Source organism: Ammodytes marinus (genome assembly GCF_949987685.1).
Source record: "Ammodytes marinus genome assembly, chromosome: 14".
Classification (NCBI taxonomy): domain Eukaryota; kingdom Metazoa; phylum Chordata; class Actinopteri; order Uranoscopiformes; family Ammodytidae; genus Ammodytes; species Ammodytes marinus.
In genome coordinates this window covers 24,250,366-24,265,909 of record NC_137218.1, presented here as the reverse complement: position 1 = coordinate 24,265,909, position 15,544 = coordinate 24,250,366, and the positions used below count along the sequence as shown (strand labels likewise).

Below are 15,544 nucleotides of genomic sequence, written 5' to 3'. Positions count from 1 at the left end.
GATCTTGGTTTGACATCAGGACATCAGACACAGATAATCTCTTGTCATGTAAAAAAATGGAGCCTCATGCCTGGTTCCAATGCACACAGGCAGGGCATTGTGTTTTGTGAGACACCACTGCACTTGTGCTACTGCTGAAGTAGTCTGTCTGCATTAGTGGATTTCAAGTACACTGGCAAGGGCCTCCAATTTGGCAAACCCATACTGTAGGCTTAACATGGTGTTTAGTATTATGCTGTTGTTGATGTGCCTCATTAAAAAACTTCAACAGAGAAGGGATTTACCTACCAAATAATTAGTTTACCATCTGAATGGATTAGCAATTCCTTCACAGTATACAGCACTACAATATACTGTACAGTAACAGTATATGTTATGTATGCATAATAATTGCATCCAATTTAGGTGAGATGATGACCTTACCAACGGCCACAATTCAGCTTTCTATCTTTAAAGCTGTCAACGTTAGTTGACAACCACTTTTTGTCAAAATCCGTGAACGTTTTCTGGTGTTAATACACAGCCTAGGCTCTGTAAACTGGTATGTCAACAAGGGGTATGTAAAAAAGGGGGCCCATTGTAGCAAGCAACATGCCTGTTTACAGAGCCTGGGCCGTGTATTAACACTGGATTTTGTTTTAGCTCACACACAGTACGCACTGTAGCGGATCATGAGGATATATTCACTGATTTTGACTTTACTCGATTGAGATGCTCAAGTTCTGATGGTTTGTATATTATGAACCAACAGTGACCAACATTTTATAAATGTGATTATAAGATCTGAAGGACTTTTCTTTCTCTTTTGCCCCAAAAGAGCTGACTGGCTTAATATCCATACTTAAGCCTGCAACAGCCCCCCTTCCATCTAGCTGTCTCCGATGGCAAAACACAGCTATCCACTCTCTCCACTCTAACAATCTTTCTGCATTTAGCCGGGAACACCACAGAAAGCCTTAGGGGAGCAACTTGATCCTCTTCCTCGTAGCATCTTCTTGTCTTTTTTTCCACCCCCCCCTGTAACTGAACCACTGCATCCTTTGAGCTTTCCCATTTTCTTGTCTTTAAAAGGAATAAAAGTGACTGACAGACTATTTCGTTTTTTTTGTCCTTTTCTTGTGGACCGTTCTGTGGCTGTGCCGAGTGAACCTTTTGGCTCACTGCAAACAGTGAGCATTAATCCTCTTGGTTTGTAGAAAGCAAAAGCACGGCATCTGGAAGAATGGAGACCATGCCATTTTATTGTAGGCTGGATTAAATAGCAAACTGGTGGCATATTAGCATCGCAGACAAACAACGAGAGAAAGACAAAACATGCAGAATCCTGTTTACTGGGCTTTGCTGGTCGGGATGACTATCCTGCTGATGGAACAAGGTAAGTGATGGATTTGAATCATCCACTACCGCTGCCTGTCTCCCACTCTGTTCGGAGGGGGACCGGACTGTTTGCCAGTTTCATCCAGTGCCTTTTGCATGCGGTCTTTGCACCTTCATTTGACATGAGGGTGTTTGTCATCTAAGCCACAGCTTAAAATAAGCGATTCATTCAGTTGAGCTGTCTTCTTGATGGTGCCAGGGGCTTGACCTGAGTGGTTGCTTTGAATGTATTTTTACACCAGGTAAATAATAGGCTATATTAGGCTGCAGCCTTATCTCTGGAAGTTAATCCTATACCGACGTGTTATTCTTAGCAGGGTTAGTTGTGCTTTTTGTTGTGCACAAAGGCAACTGGGGGAATAAAATAACAAGAGGAATGGAACAGATATTGGCCGCGTTTCCCAGATTCGTTAAGAGCTTCTTTGGGCTAAGTACTTCTTTGGAGCGCTCTTAAGAACGCTGTGAAAGAAGAATGCGTTTCCCAGATTCGTTCTTAGCGAAAGTAGCTCTTTCACTAAGACGGAACTGTAAGATGGAGCTGACCCACTCTTACAACCTTCTTAGCGACCAAATCGTCAGTGATCATGCCGCGTCAGGGAAATGTATTTCCTCCACTTTTCGAATAAAATAAAACAATGCTCAATGCGGACCACTGGCGCAAGAAACATAGACTAAAACATTTTTTTAATGAATTACACGTTTACGTTTTCCACACACATGCGTACTACACATACAAAACATCAACAACCCTGTGGCATTTCACAGATATCAAGGAAACAGATTTAATTGAACTCAGCTGAACCTCATCCAGAGCGGCTCCACCTGCTAAAAAGGCGTTGCCAAAGTCCGCGCGTGTGAGAAACCATGGCTGTAATACAACACATTCTCGCTGCGAACCAACAGCCTCGCCGTGCGCGAAGCCAGACAGTTTACATAAATGCATACGTGCTTCGGCACTTCTCCCCACTGGGCGTGCTATCAGACCAGGCCGTCCAGGCAAAGTACTGCCCCGTGCGGAGATCCAACGGCTGATCACTCTGGTGTCTCCACACATCCAGAGCAACCCGCTGCAATTTTCCCTTCAGCCCGGAGATGCAGCCCCTGGCTGCGCAGCGTTTTTAGGAACTTATCAACCTCTTCTGAGGTCCAACAACCCCAGCCCCTACCTCTTCACCACCAGTCACCAAGCACTGTGCACTAAACCATAAACCCACAACCACCACACCACCCACATCAACGGTCAGGCCTGAAGGCTGAAATAAATAAACAGAACCAGCAGATGTAGGCTACATGTAACGTCCTGCACACTATGATTATTGCTGCAGTGTCCGGGTGCTTTACCTGAAAGTCTGGCACTGGAATGTTAAGGAAGTATTGTTGCATACAGTATGTGGGAGTATAGTGTCCACGTTTCTGAGGTGACCATGTAACAAGTGGGAAATCAGCGGCAAAACATGCTGTGTTAAAAGGGCGCACAATACGCACACGTCATTAACCTACGCTTAGATAAATTACAAATTGCCTGGGAATTTTTGTTGCTAGGTTTGATACCCTCATTTCAATGCAAAATGATCCACACAATAAAAGGAAGAAAAGGAAACCAAAGTAGTTTTTTGAAACCATATGGGGAGGGGTTACTCAGCGCTGTCTTTACTTGGCGTCTGCATCACCTGCAACGAAGGGAGATTGATTAGTGAAACCTTCACACTCTTCCTTTTTGTTTGGTTCTGGAACTCCTGCCACTTCTCCCTCACAGCGCGCCTGTCACGCAGGCCACATGGGCTGGAGGGGGACATATTTTCGGCTATGGCCTGCCTAACACGGTTCTTCACCGTGATGTTCTTGTTGCCCCTTGTTCCCCCAAATAAAACTCCCCGGCGCTGCCAGACCTCGTCCACTAAGACGCCCATCTCCTCCGCGGTAAACGACGGTGCCCGCTTGTTTCTTTTGCTGCCGCTTTCTTCCATTCTCACATGTGTGCGCCTATATCCACGGGATAGGCCTATATATGCGCTAATGGGCTTGATTACTACTTGGATACACTTGTTGCCACACACACCCGCACCCACACACCCCCACACACACATGATACATGCGTACACAGCAAAATCCAAAGTGTTAGATATTCAGTGTTGGAGTGGAGTGTAAAACATATAGAGTTGTTTCAACACTGGTTTAGTGTAATTTAACTACATGAGAGTTATTCTTCTAAAAGAGTTGGTGTTAATACAGGGAGTCAAATTTCATATTCTGCAAAACACTCTACAGTGTTGATTTCAAATATACTCAGAAGTCAAACCGTTGGTGGTTGTTTGAAAGAGGCGGGAGTCTAGCCAGACACTCTTTTCTTTGGACTGGAAAATGATCAGACATCCCTCAAACTGTGGCTAGGAACATCCATGTGTAAGTATGTCTAAGCAAATATGTATATTTAATTCAAATGTATAGCCAATCATGTGTATTACTATTTTTTACAAGAAGCTAAGGTTAACCATCAGTATTGTTTAGCTAGCATCAGCAAACCATGCTTAGCTAACAAGGCAGTAACATTATACAGTGAGGCAGCCGCGTCTCATTGGGAATCTATTGAAAAAAGGCTTGTGTGCTCGGAGAAAGGCGTTAGGTGGACACGGCCCCTTTTCTTATTAAGAAAAGTATAAGCAACACACTGATTCGGCATGGCAACCCAAGCACAACAGTCAATTTGGTTTTAGAGCAAGTTAGATGCTTGTTTGCCACTTCATGCTGTAGGCCTATTTGGCTCCATGGTATTGGATTGGTATCACTGACCACTTAAACTATCCTCAACAATAAGTTTAGTACAGTAATGTGATGTTGTGACTCGTTGCGCTTTATTTATTGTATTATTTAGTTTACGAACCGGCATGTAACCTACATTTTGGAAGGATTATGTACTCTGGTAGCTCAGACCTTTATTTTGAAGGTGGCTGGTTAGGATTTCCGCTATCATATTTCCTCCATATTCTTCTTATTTTTGCTGATATGTCGACCGAACGTTTGTATTAAATTGTTTAATTAAGTATATTGGGGTTCATGTAAAGGTTAGATACTTTTACATACAGGAAAATGATGGGGGTTATCGCTTAAGTATCGAGCGCCTTTTATTTTACCGCACTTGTTGCGCTTCCGTGAGCTTTACTTCCTCTTTGGGTCGGGACTCCTCGCGGTAAGCTACGTTTCCACTCTGCTCTCTGCACTTTAGTTGTTTTCTGTTCAAACTATGAAGTCAAGGTATTTAAAAACACATGTACAGTGAGTTTATTGACATTGTTATGTACTGGGTTAGTGATTTAATCAATTTCCATGTATAAATATGCTAATTAGAGAATACGTGCATCGAGGACTGTTAGCAGGGCCGCCATGTGGCCATACAAGCTAGCGTGTGCACAGTCAAGTCTGTTTACTGGCTAAGCTAGAAAAACGACATTGACTGTTGCTACCCAGTGGCATAATAAAGGCAACAAAGAAGAAAATTTTACTGAAACAGGTGTGGACTATTCATGAATGTACTTTGTTTTTAAGGACATAATGTTGGTCAAGGTGAGATTTGGTGGCAGTCAGAAGTACGTTAAGGTGGCAGAGACTGAAGAAGGCTATGCAGACTTCAGCTCGTTTCTTCAGAAAGGTTGGTACTACTTTTTTCACACAGCCCTGATTGTTGGTGTAAACTAATAATTTGCTAAAATGTTAGTTCATGCTATAATGTGATTTGATTTTAATACGGTTACATTGCCCCATCCATCAATTGTTGTTTATTATGCTGACCAATTGTAATCATGTATTATGGACAAGTTAAAATGCAATTGGTAATATATCTAAAATGTAGAATAAGAAAAAACTAATTTCTCTACTAATATATTTTGAGACTGTTGGTGTCCATTTTAGAAACAACAAGGAATAAGTTGTGTACATGTCATAGACCCTTGTTCCATAGTTAAAAGCCATTTAATTATTGATTAATAATTAATGATAAAAAAGTGTCAATAAAAGAAGCATACAAAGGACCATTTTTCTAAATCTGATATTCTCTCAGTAATAGGAAAGTTAGGTCTTCCTCTGCAGACTGAGTTATACTTGACAGATGAATCAGGGACAGAGGTGGATGCAGATGTATTTGAGGACCTTTTACAAGCAGGGGACCTTACAATCATTGTTTCTACAGAAAAGTCTACAGGTAAGATTTAGTCTTGTTAGGGAGAAATAAGGATCAGTAACCAGATGTACTGTAATAGTATGTATTGTGAAGGTATGTTTGTTTCAGTCAGCTAACCTGAAAAGCCAAAGCATTTGTTAAGGGGCCTCAAACAATATTTTTATTCAGTTGTGTGTATTTCTTTTAACTGTCTTGCAGTTGTGCTTCATCAAGATCAATTAGATGTTTCATCGGAGTCGCTTGTGTCAGACACCTCATCCTCTGTGCCTTCAGATTCATCTGATGCAACAATCATTCTTGAGAAAGATAGTGGAGTGAAAATTACCCACGCCGATCGGGAATCAGCAGAGGCGGTATATAAATTAATTTTTTTTTAATGTATTAACTAATCATAGACATTGTACTGTGGTCTTGTTGCAGGGGAGGTTAAAATTAAAATGTATTTGTTTCTTTGTCTTTAGATGGTGAGAGATATACTTCAGTCCAAGCCAGGGGGAGAAAAGGTGTTGCATGAATATAACAAAACAAAGACATTGACGGAAGGTACACGGCGACAGATGGTAAACCTACTGGTGGCTGACATGGTTGAAGTTCATGGGTAAGCATGTCATGTTCTCTCTAGTGCTCATCATGTCTCTACAAATAATATATGTATAGAGGATGTAGGTGTACATTTTAGAAACAATAAGGGATGTTTTCCTCAAATAACCTTGTTCCATAGTTAAAAGGTATTTAATTATTGTGGTCTCCTATTTCAGTAATATAATAAAGTTGGCTTTTCTATACAAAACAAATTTGTGTCAGACTAATCAAACAAACAGAAACATTGTGATAGAAAATAAAACTGAAGCAAAATATTACAAAAAGTAATCTCTACAGCAAAACGTATTCAATGGGAACACATCCCTGAACAAATAAAACTGCATGTTAGAGGTTGTTAATAGCTGGTAGTTCAATCGCAGGACTGACGGGCGTAAATATGATCAGTGAGATAGTAACAAAAGGGAGCTGTAAACAAAAGGACATAGTATCAAAAAAGAAATAAGCACAGGACTAACAGTTGACATGATTACACACATCATTTGTTTGTATTGAAAGTCTACTTTTGAGTTTAACCTCTGCTTTAATGTGCTTTGTTCTCTCATATTCTTATTTTAGTTTGACATTTAAGATATTTTGATTAATTATAATGAAACTAACACTGATTCAATACTTTACTACTAATTTAAAGCTTGAAAAATTATATATTTTCTTCTTTTAAAGGAGGCTCCCACCAACCTATGTGCGAACTAAATATGCTCTTGGCATCATTACTCTTTTTCCGTACCTCAAGGATCCTTACTCAAAAAATGGATATGTAAGTTTGTAAATCAATGGCGTATGATAAATTGATATAGGGAGGTTATTCTGAATTTGCCCTGTAATGCTGTGATACATCAGTTATGTTTATCTTTGTTCTTTTGGGATTTTACAGGAGCACTACTATGATGCAGACAGCGGGTCTGGCTATTTGGCATGGAGGATAAAGACAGTCCAACGCAGCTCTGCAGTCCAGTCCCGGAGATGCTCAACCACCGCTACATATCAAGATGGTCCAAAGAGCAAGAGGGATTTTCTACTAACTGACAAGCAACTGTTTGGCGAGGAATGCCGCGAGGCGATTTCTTTATTGAAGCACACGACTGATGCAACAATTGTCCAAGAGAAGATGAGGGCAACCTTTCAATACCGCCAGAAACTGGTTCGAGACCATCAAAACTCCTCCACAGTCCTGGATGTTTTCCCACGTTTCCTCGATAGCCCTGGCTTGGTAGGAAAGACATACCATTGTTTAATTCATTTTAAAGTGAACAATGATAACTGGAGGATTACACTTTTATTTAAACAAGCGTAAAAATACTGACATTTAGTTTGTGGATGGTTTCCTATGTCTATGAGAGGTTGCAAGGACTTAAAGTGTTTCTTCTGTAGATTGACAAAGACTTCACCATGATGTTTGGAGAGGATGCTTCTGGCAGATTTTTGGCAAAATGGCCCACCTACTTCAAACCTAGGATCCTGGCAGACTCCAAGAATTCTAAAGAGTTCGTCAAAGACCTCTTGTCTGGAAATCAAAGCTCCGATGGGTCTGGTAAGCATGGTTCATTATCTCTTTTAAAACATTTAATTACTTACCTGAATGCTCCAAATTATGTATTTTGCATAATCTGGTTTTATTTAAGGTTGTTTTCAGATTTAAATCTTTCTGACAATCTTCTACTTTCTTCTGCTTTCCCCCTAGACTGGGACAGTGACCTGTCAAGCATACTACTGCTGCTTCACCTACTTCCCCCCACTGCAAAAGGACACAAGAAGGGTCCTAGAATAAGCTCATATCAAGCTGTCGAACATCTTGTGAGATATCTGACGGTAAGCAATGTTTAAGTTCTTCTGTGCCACTTGTGCATGGGCTGCATATGTTTTTAGCAGTGTAGCAGGTCATTAAAATGTTTCCTTGTTCCTCTTTGTTTTTGCAGATTGGAGTCAGTGTTGAGACCTTCCTTAGGAGTTTGGAACCAGGACAGCCTTTCCTCCTGTGTGTCGGTGAACAGAAGAACAACATCCAAAGATTCTATGTCATTGTTGACCACAAGGCCATCCCATGCAAGGCGCAGACATCCCTGGCAGCTTTCGATGAACTCTTCAAGGCACACTTCATCTTCAGCGTGAACTACCATGAATCCCTCAACAGCTTCTATACCTTCATCCAAACCACTGTGTTCAACATTGATGTGGGAAGTACCAAGGAAACTCCCCGTGTGAAGGAGCTCAGAGCAAGACTGCTGAATACACAGATTTAAGGTGATACACATCCTTGGGTGCAAATATGTTGATTTGTTTTATATGTAAGGTACACCACAGAAGTTCTGTATTGCTTTGTCAGCATTTGAGATTTCACCATGGATTATATCCAGGAAAGACGTTACGTTTGAAATGTGGACAGCCGGGGTGTTCTTCATTATTTTGCACTTATTCAGGGTTCAAGAAACACCTTATTCGTTTGCACCGGGACACTGTTTCAACAAATACTACTGACAATGTGGACATGCACATAGAAGATGATGTGCCTTCAACTTCTCATTCAGTCTGTACAGTAACTCCAGTGGCCACCCAGGTCTCTGTTGATAAGCATCATTTGTTAAACGTGTGGTTCTGTTGTAGCACAGTTGCAATCATCGGGTGTTGCTGAGAGCACTGTCCAAGCAATGGTAGGGTCAAAGAAATAACAGTTTTTGGAACTTGCTCCTCCTCTTGATTCAAATTGTGAATATAGTGTTTTCACCAGTTGTTACTAACGGTATGACATATTATCTGAAGCATTTAATTAATGATCATCACAAGCTGTTCAAATCTTTGTTTCCTGAGAGAAGACTTATTCCGAAGCATCATTTTATGATACATTACCCGAGGTGTATTCGTAAAATAGGCCCACTCCTTCATGTATGGTGTATGAGGTTTGAAGCCAAACATAACTTCTTTAAAAGATCTGTCAAGAATTTCAAAAATATCACAAAAGCATTGGTAAAACAACACCAGAGACAGTTAGCTTATCACTGGGAGAATTTTAATTTTCAGAGGTTTGAGTTTGGTCCAGTAAGGAAGGAAACAATTGATAATTTGGAAGGTGGTGAGACTTTACTTGCAATGTTAAACTTGAATGCATACTCTGATGTGTCAACTACCAAGTGGGTGAAGAACTATGGAACTGAGTATCAAACTAGTATGTTTGTTTGTATTTCAACAAATATAGAAATGCCTGTTTTTGGAAAGATCAACCGTATCATTATAAATGACGATCAAGCTTTCATTTTGACTGGCACAGTTGATACTCTTTATTGTGATGAGCACCTTAATGCCTACTGTATCCAGGAGAGGAATGATTAATTTTCTGTTATTTCTGTTGATAAGTTAATTTATTATAGACCCTATGATAAACAGTTTTCTAATGGGATGGATGAAAAAGTATACATTGTGCCACATTGCCATATTGTGTGACCCTGTGAGAAACAGTACTCTAATGAGATGGATGAAAAAATGTACATATTGCCATATTGTGACCTGTGCTATTGAGGCTGGCAGCTGTGAAACATGTTAAAGCCAATGCTGTGTTAAATGGTGTACTTGAAAATACAATTTATTTTGAAATACAAACTTTTTGCATTGTCTTTTTCTTCCTTATAATAATACCGTACTGTAGGAATATGATTTAGAAGTAATAATATAAGCTAAATATTTGACCATGTATAGCATTAGGGATTATAACTCCCCACAGTGTTTTTAAAAATATATAAATCAACTCTTTAGAGGGTTAGATATCGAGTTAAATTTTAAATCTGATGTGGTGTTAAATGGGAGCAACTCTATTCAGTGTTAAAAAATAATACACTGATGGGTGTTACATTTTAACACTGCACACTAGTGTTGTGTAAATTTAACCCTGGTGAGTGTTGACCAGTGTTAAATTTCAACTATCGAGAGAGTTGATTCAACTCAATCACAGTGTAAAGTATTTAACACTTTTAAAAGTGTTATTTTTACTCGATCTGGTGTGGACCTATATACACACTTTCAAAGTGTTGAATTTAACTCTATAGGTGTTGAATTAACACTGCCGATTTTGCTGTGTAGCCTAATGTGGGGGAGACCACGGGGCGCTGTGTGTGACTTATGCGCTGATAAAGAGGTGGGTGATCGATTCGCCTGGCATCGATTTATTCAGTTTCAGCACCACCGCGGTGGACAGCTCCCACTAAAGAGCTTCTTTCGCTTCATCTTACGGCTTCTCCAAAGATGGCACTTAAGAAGCCATCTGGGAAACACCCGTATCTTAGCGCTCCGTCTTAGGCGAACCCTTCTTTCAACCCTTCTTTGGTCCCAAAGAACGATCAAATCTGGGAAACGCGGCCATTCTCAGTTCACCATGCTGGCTGCAGTGCATCCAGGCACACAGTTTTTTTTAAATCTTCTAACGCACCTGCAGTTAAATTAAACAATTAAACCCTCTGCACACGTGTCCCCGGCTGCCAACGGATCATCTTGACGCCTGATCAATCTCGCACTTGCGGGAGTTGGTACTATGCATTAAAAAACAGATTCAAACTAACGTTTTTTATTCTTCTCATTTAGCAGGCCTATACCATGTTCAGCTGTACTGAATGATGAGCGCATTTACTGTATACCATGGGCTTCACTGCCAAAGTGAGCATATACAGCTCTGAAATAAATCTGGGGCACAGGCTCTTTACACTGTTCAACCTAATAACACATTTGAGATATGTCCGTGGAAAGTAGAAAGATGGAATTAATCAAATGACTCACTCTGTGCTTTCTAGTTTTAACCCCCACACTTAATGAAATCGAGCACATAGGCTTACTGTCACTGTAGATAGCATATACCATAACTTTAAAATACACCAATTACCGCTGTAATGCACAGTCAGGGAGATGGCATTTTTTTTTAGCCATATTGCACTATGCTGCACTACAGCAGCAACATTGAGCTGAAGTCATTTGCATATAAGCAGATCTCTAGCAGAATCAGAGATGTGTTAGATTAGATTAGATGAGATGAAGTTTAAATTATTGCCATAGGGAAATTGGGTCATTGCAGAGACAGAATAGGGGCACAGATACAGACAAGGCCAATATAGATCATATTTGATAAGATAACAAAGACAATTTCAAAAACACAATATGGAGGATAATCATTTAATGAATAAAGATAGGCAGGTTCACAGGTGAGCAGAAGTACTGTATGTAGGGTACATACTGTATGAGTGTGTCATATTTCATAATTTTATATTCATTTAGTCTTAAGGGTTATGTGGTTGGATAGCATTGTATCAAATCTGAAACACAAGGGGTTCATAACTTGCCTTGAAATCTAGACCTGCCACTAGCACATTTAAATTTGGTCAGCTTACTGGTCTGGGCATGAACAATTGGAACTCATTAACTATGTCGGAAAATTCTGAGCTGCCAATCGAATCGTACTATCTGATATGGGCGGCCGTAACCTGATGATGACAGTGCTCCACATGTAATATATACAATGTTATTTGTCTGCGCATGTTATATGCACATTGCGCAAACAAATAACATTTTACTTTCCAAATAAAAGTATTTGGCCTACAGTATCCAGTTTGCAGAGAGTACACATCAAACTAATGGTAATTAGCTCTGGCAGTGTTCGATCTGTTAATTGACACAAGTGGATGAAAATGAAAAGCTAGCAGGAGCTACTTTAGTTCTGTACATTGGTCTTTGCTCATATAAAAGGTCAGAAAAGATCCAGGAATCTAATCCGAAATGGGACCAACATCAGAACCAAACCATAATCATGTTGCAAAGTTAACATTCCTCTACTGTTAGTAATTATTACGAACATTTTTTGCGTTTCCAAGTTCAAACCCCCTTTGTATAAATATGCCTAGTGTGCTGTCATCATTACTTTAAAACGCATGCTCTATTTTTACAGTAGGAAGTGGATGTCGCACTAGCTCCTCTCATGGGCTCATCTGATTATAATCACAAATGGGAGCAGCTTGTTCACATCTCGATTGTTCATGAGAGAAATAATTTTTTGGCTAGCAATCAGATGTGCAGAGAAATATTCAGCCCAGCAGGGCAGACATGGTGCAATGGGGTGAGTGTCCAGAGCAGTAGAGATCAAAGGAGCAGAGAGAAACAATCCAGAGCAGTTGATAGAGACAGTATAAGAGGCTGAAGCGCTCCACTAGTTGTCTGTCTGAGGCTGCAGGAAGCACTGTACACCTGGATGGCAGTCAACACCAATAAGTGCTCCAGTGTGCACCTCGAGGGGATGAGCCGCGGGCTAGAGTTGCTGAGGGAGAAAGCTCACAGGACTGAGGGTGGAAAGCTTTGTCCAAAATGAAGATCTATAAAAAGTAGCTACAAGGAACTTTTAATTTCTTTTGATTTCTAGCAGCACCGTCCTTTTAACTTAAGCGACAGTGTTTTAACAAAACCAGTACCCAAGCGTGTGCCGGCGGCGAGTGCATACGTTTAGAAAGCAAGTGTATAATGAAAAGAGTATATGTGACTACGTAAGTTTCATAGTGATAATATGAGGATGGTGAAGCAGATCAAACTTTGATTTAGTACTGTTCAAGAAACACAGGATGTGCTGTTCTGCCTGCCGTAAATCGTTTTTTTCTAAAGCCTTGTTTCCACTGAGCGGTTTGGTCTGGTTTGCTTGACAGACAATTATTTGCGTTGCATCTTGCATCTTGTGTTTAGAGAAGAATGTTGGCACGCTGCTAATTGATTGAATTGATCAGCAGGCTACACTGTGTCCTGCTGCCATGACGTCACCATAGTTTCGTAGCTGCCAGCGCCTTTGCCACATATACTGTATGCTCTGACCATGGCTATGGTGCTGTTTTCAGTGCAAACTACCAGATCTAGGGTTACCATGCCCTGTTGAACCGAACTGCCGTGCTGCTCAGTGGAAACTAGGCATTAGTTTGGAGCTGTGGAAAGGCATTACAGGTCATTTATAATCATGTTTCCTTTTAATTTATGATTCAGAAAACACATTTTTTATTTGTATTTTATTTAAGTAGCAATAATAGCAAGGACACAATTGGCATCATGCGAGGAACTACACACTGCAGTCCGGCATAAAATAGTATACATATAAATAGTATTGTTTTCACTGATGGTCTGGTTTGCTGTTACACGTCATTTATATTTATGTTTCCTTTTAATGTTGTGTTCAGAAAACATATTTTTTTCCTTCGTTCTTCTTTCTTTATGTAACAATAAGTGGCAAGGACACAATTGGCATCAGGCGAGGTACACCACGGTTTCATGCTTTCCTTTGGCTTTCTCAAATGCAATGAGAACATACAGTATGTCTGCATATGTTCAGGCTCAAGGTCAGCGTCACAGTGCCCGTCTACTTCTACTGAATATAGTCTTGCACTAGTTTCTATCATAGTATATGTCTGTCACAGTTGTATGCAATAACCATGACAGAATGGATTCACTCCTGACACTAGTCACACAGAAAAAGCAGTATCAGCAGTGAACAGGCCATTTCATGTTTCCTGTGAGGTGAGGCAGCTCTCTCCGTCAGAGGACTGAAATTGCAAGTGGATTCTACACTTCAATATGTGAAGAGTGGGTGGGAACAATAAAATATCGACTTCAGTGGGCAAAGTGTTTTCAAGCAACAAAAACAAAACATCCCACTATCAAATTGCCCCCAAACGAAGCAGCACATGTTCTACCCCTAACAAAGCAACGAGCAGTGTTTTCGTTTTGGAGTATTAATCCTGCTTAAGATAAACACTGTTAATGAGGCAGCCTCATTGTCTGAGTGGGCTGCCTCATTCCCTCCCTCCCTCCCTTCTCTGTATGTGGCTGGGAGAAGACAGTGCCGGGCTGTGTTGCCAGGATGCAGCATACACTCCTGTGTATTTTCTCTGGCCGGAGACCCTTTGCAGGCCCTGTGTGTGTGTGTGTGTATTGTGCCCCTCGTCTTTCCTCCATCGCCCGTGTCAGCCAAAGACCAGAATTATAGCCGGTCAGATCGACATTTTGGAGCAACAGCTGTTATTGGACAACTAGCCAAGAGAGCACGGATGGATAGGGGCTGCTGGTATTGGAGCCATGGTGTGCTCGTTTTATGTGGCCTTTTGTTAAAAGACATTGAGTTTATTGTTGATGTGTAGAGTCAGAGTGTGGTCTTTTCTTATCACAGGGCTACAGCTACTCAGTAGGGATCTCAAGGCAAGAGAGAGGCAGTGCTGTTGCTGTAAAAAAAAATAGTATTTGTAGGTCTCCTGGTACACACAGTCCACTTAAAGCCTGCGAGCAGAATGTAGCAGTCAGAGGAGGCAGATGGCCCACAATGGCAGGTAGATATTGCCACCTGTGTATAGTGGCATGGTATCAAAGCGTGATAAATGAATGTCACATAAATTGGCTATGAGAAGCAATTAAAGCCAGGCGCCTCCTCAGCTGGAAAGTAATAGTTCACCCTCAGACAGTCCTTCATCAAGATGTATCGAGGTGTGTGTGTTTGAACATGAAGCAATGGACTGTATTTTTTTGATACACTTTCCCTGGACCTACTTCATCTACATTTATCCCATTAAGTGATGTACTACACTTCCCAAAATGCCCTCTCAAGAATGGCAGGAACCTGGTGCTGCAGATGTGAGCTGTAATATGCATATTGTGGGCATGTCACATACAAAAAGAGTATAAATACCCTATAAGGAATTCTTAGTAAAATATTGTTTTTCCCCTAACATGTTCTTACAACTCATATACAGTATAATCAACGAAAATACATTGCCCACTACAAAACCAGAGCCACATGATGAATTGCTTAGTGTCGCACATTCTTAGAACATTTCCGATAAATCAAATTACAGTACATAACCAATTGATATACAGTGCACCTTGTTGGGCCCCTGGGTGTTTTGGTCCTGGGGCACTTTGCTGTTTTGCCTAGTTGATGTTCAAGCCTGTTGAAGTGTTCTGAATGCAGGGCCCTGTCTGTATGAACTGATGATTGATGCTTCAGTCAAAGTGCTGATGGTTCCTCCTGCTAGGGGTTTGGAACAAGGCCGTTGCATTTTACAGAGTTGAAAATACTTTTATGGGGCAAGCATAAAGGCCAGAATAATTTTTTCCGAGAGCCCCCCATCTGACTCCGTATACAATGGGAATTTTGAATTCAGCCATGCTACTGCAGAAACCATATTTTAAGTTTTCAAATGGTCAACTTTTGAATAAAAAGTATAATATCCCTGGTGTATACAGAGAAATAGAAATGGGGATGGAAATGAGCAAAATAGCTTTTTTTGAGGCATTTGTAGCCCAAATACAACCTTGACTCATGGCTGAATTGCATAGTGGTCTATTGAGTCTGCTATTACAGATAGAATTGATATTTTGGCTTCTTCTGTAGGAAAAGTT

At 40.6% G+C, this 15,544-nt stretch overlaps 2 protein-coding genes and 1 long non-coding RNA gene across 3 annotated transcripts in view; all 3 read left to right on the top strand.

The window, feature by feature from the left end:
- Window positions 1–1,314: 1,314 nt before the first annotated feature.
- ntm (neurotrimin) overlaps window positions 1,315–15,544 on the top strand; it is a gene marked incomplete at its 5' end in the record, with an annotated part of 377,639 nt that continues 363,409 nt past the window's right edge. Inside the window, one exon of the mRNA XM_080041575.1 lies at window positions 1,315–1,375. Coding sequence (XP_079897701.1) covers window positions 1,315–1,375 — 61 coding nt within the window. The remainder of the gene's footprint in view (window positions 1,376–15,544) is intronic.
- On the top strand, window positions 5,880–7,237 carry LOC307260516. Its single transcript, XR_013845188.1, has 4 exons — window positions 5,880–5,904; window positions 6,013–6,149; window positions 6,815–6,908; window positions 7,026–7,237. It is a non-coding gene; the product is annotated as an uncharacterized lncRNA (long non-coding RNA).
- On the top strand, window positions 7,260–8,391 carry LOC307260536 (uncharacterized protein; the record flags this gene model as incomplete). Its single annotated transcript, XM_080040808.1, has 4 exons — window positions 7,260–7,361; window positions 7,523–7,682; window positions 7,833–7,960; window positions 8,068–8,391. 4 exons carry the CDS (start codon window positions 7,260–7,262, stop codon window positions 8,389–8,391), a joined length of 714 nt encoding a protein of 237 aa, XP_079896934.1.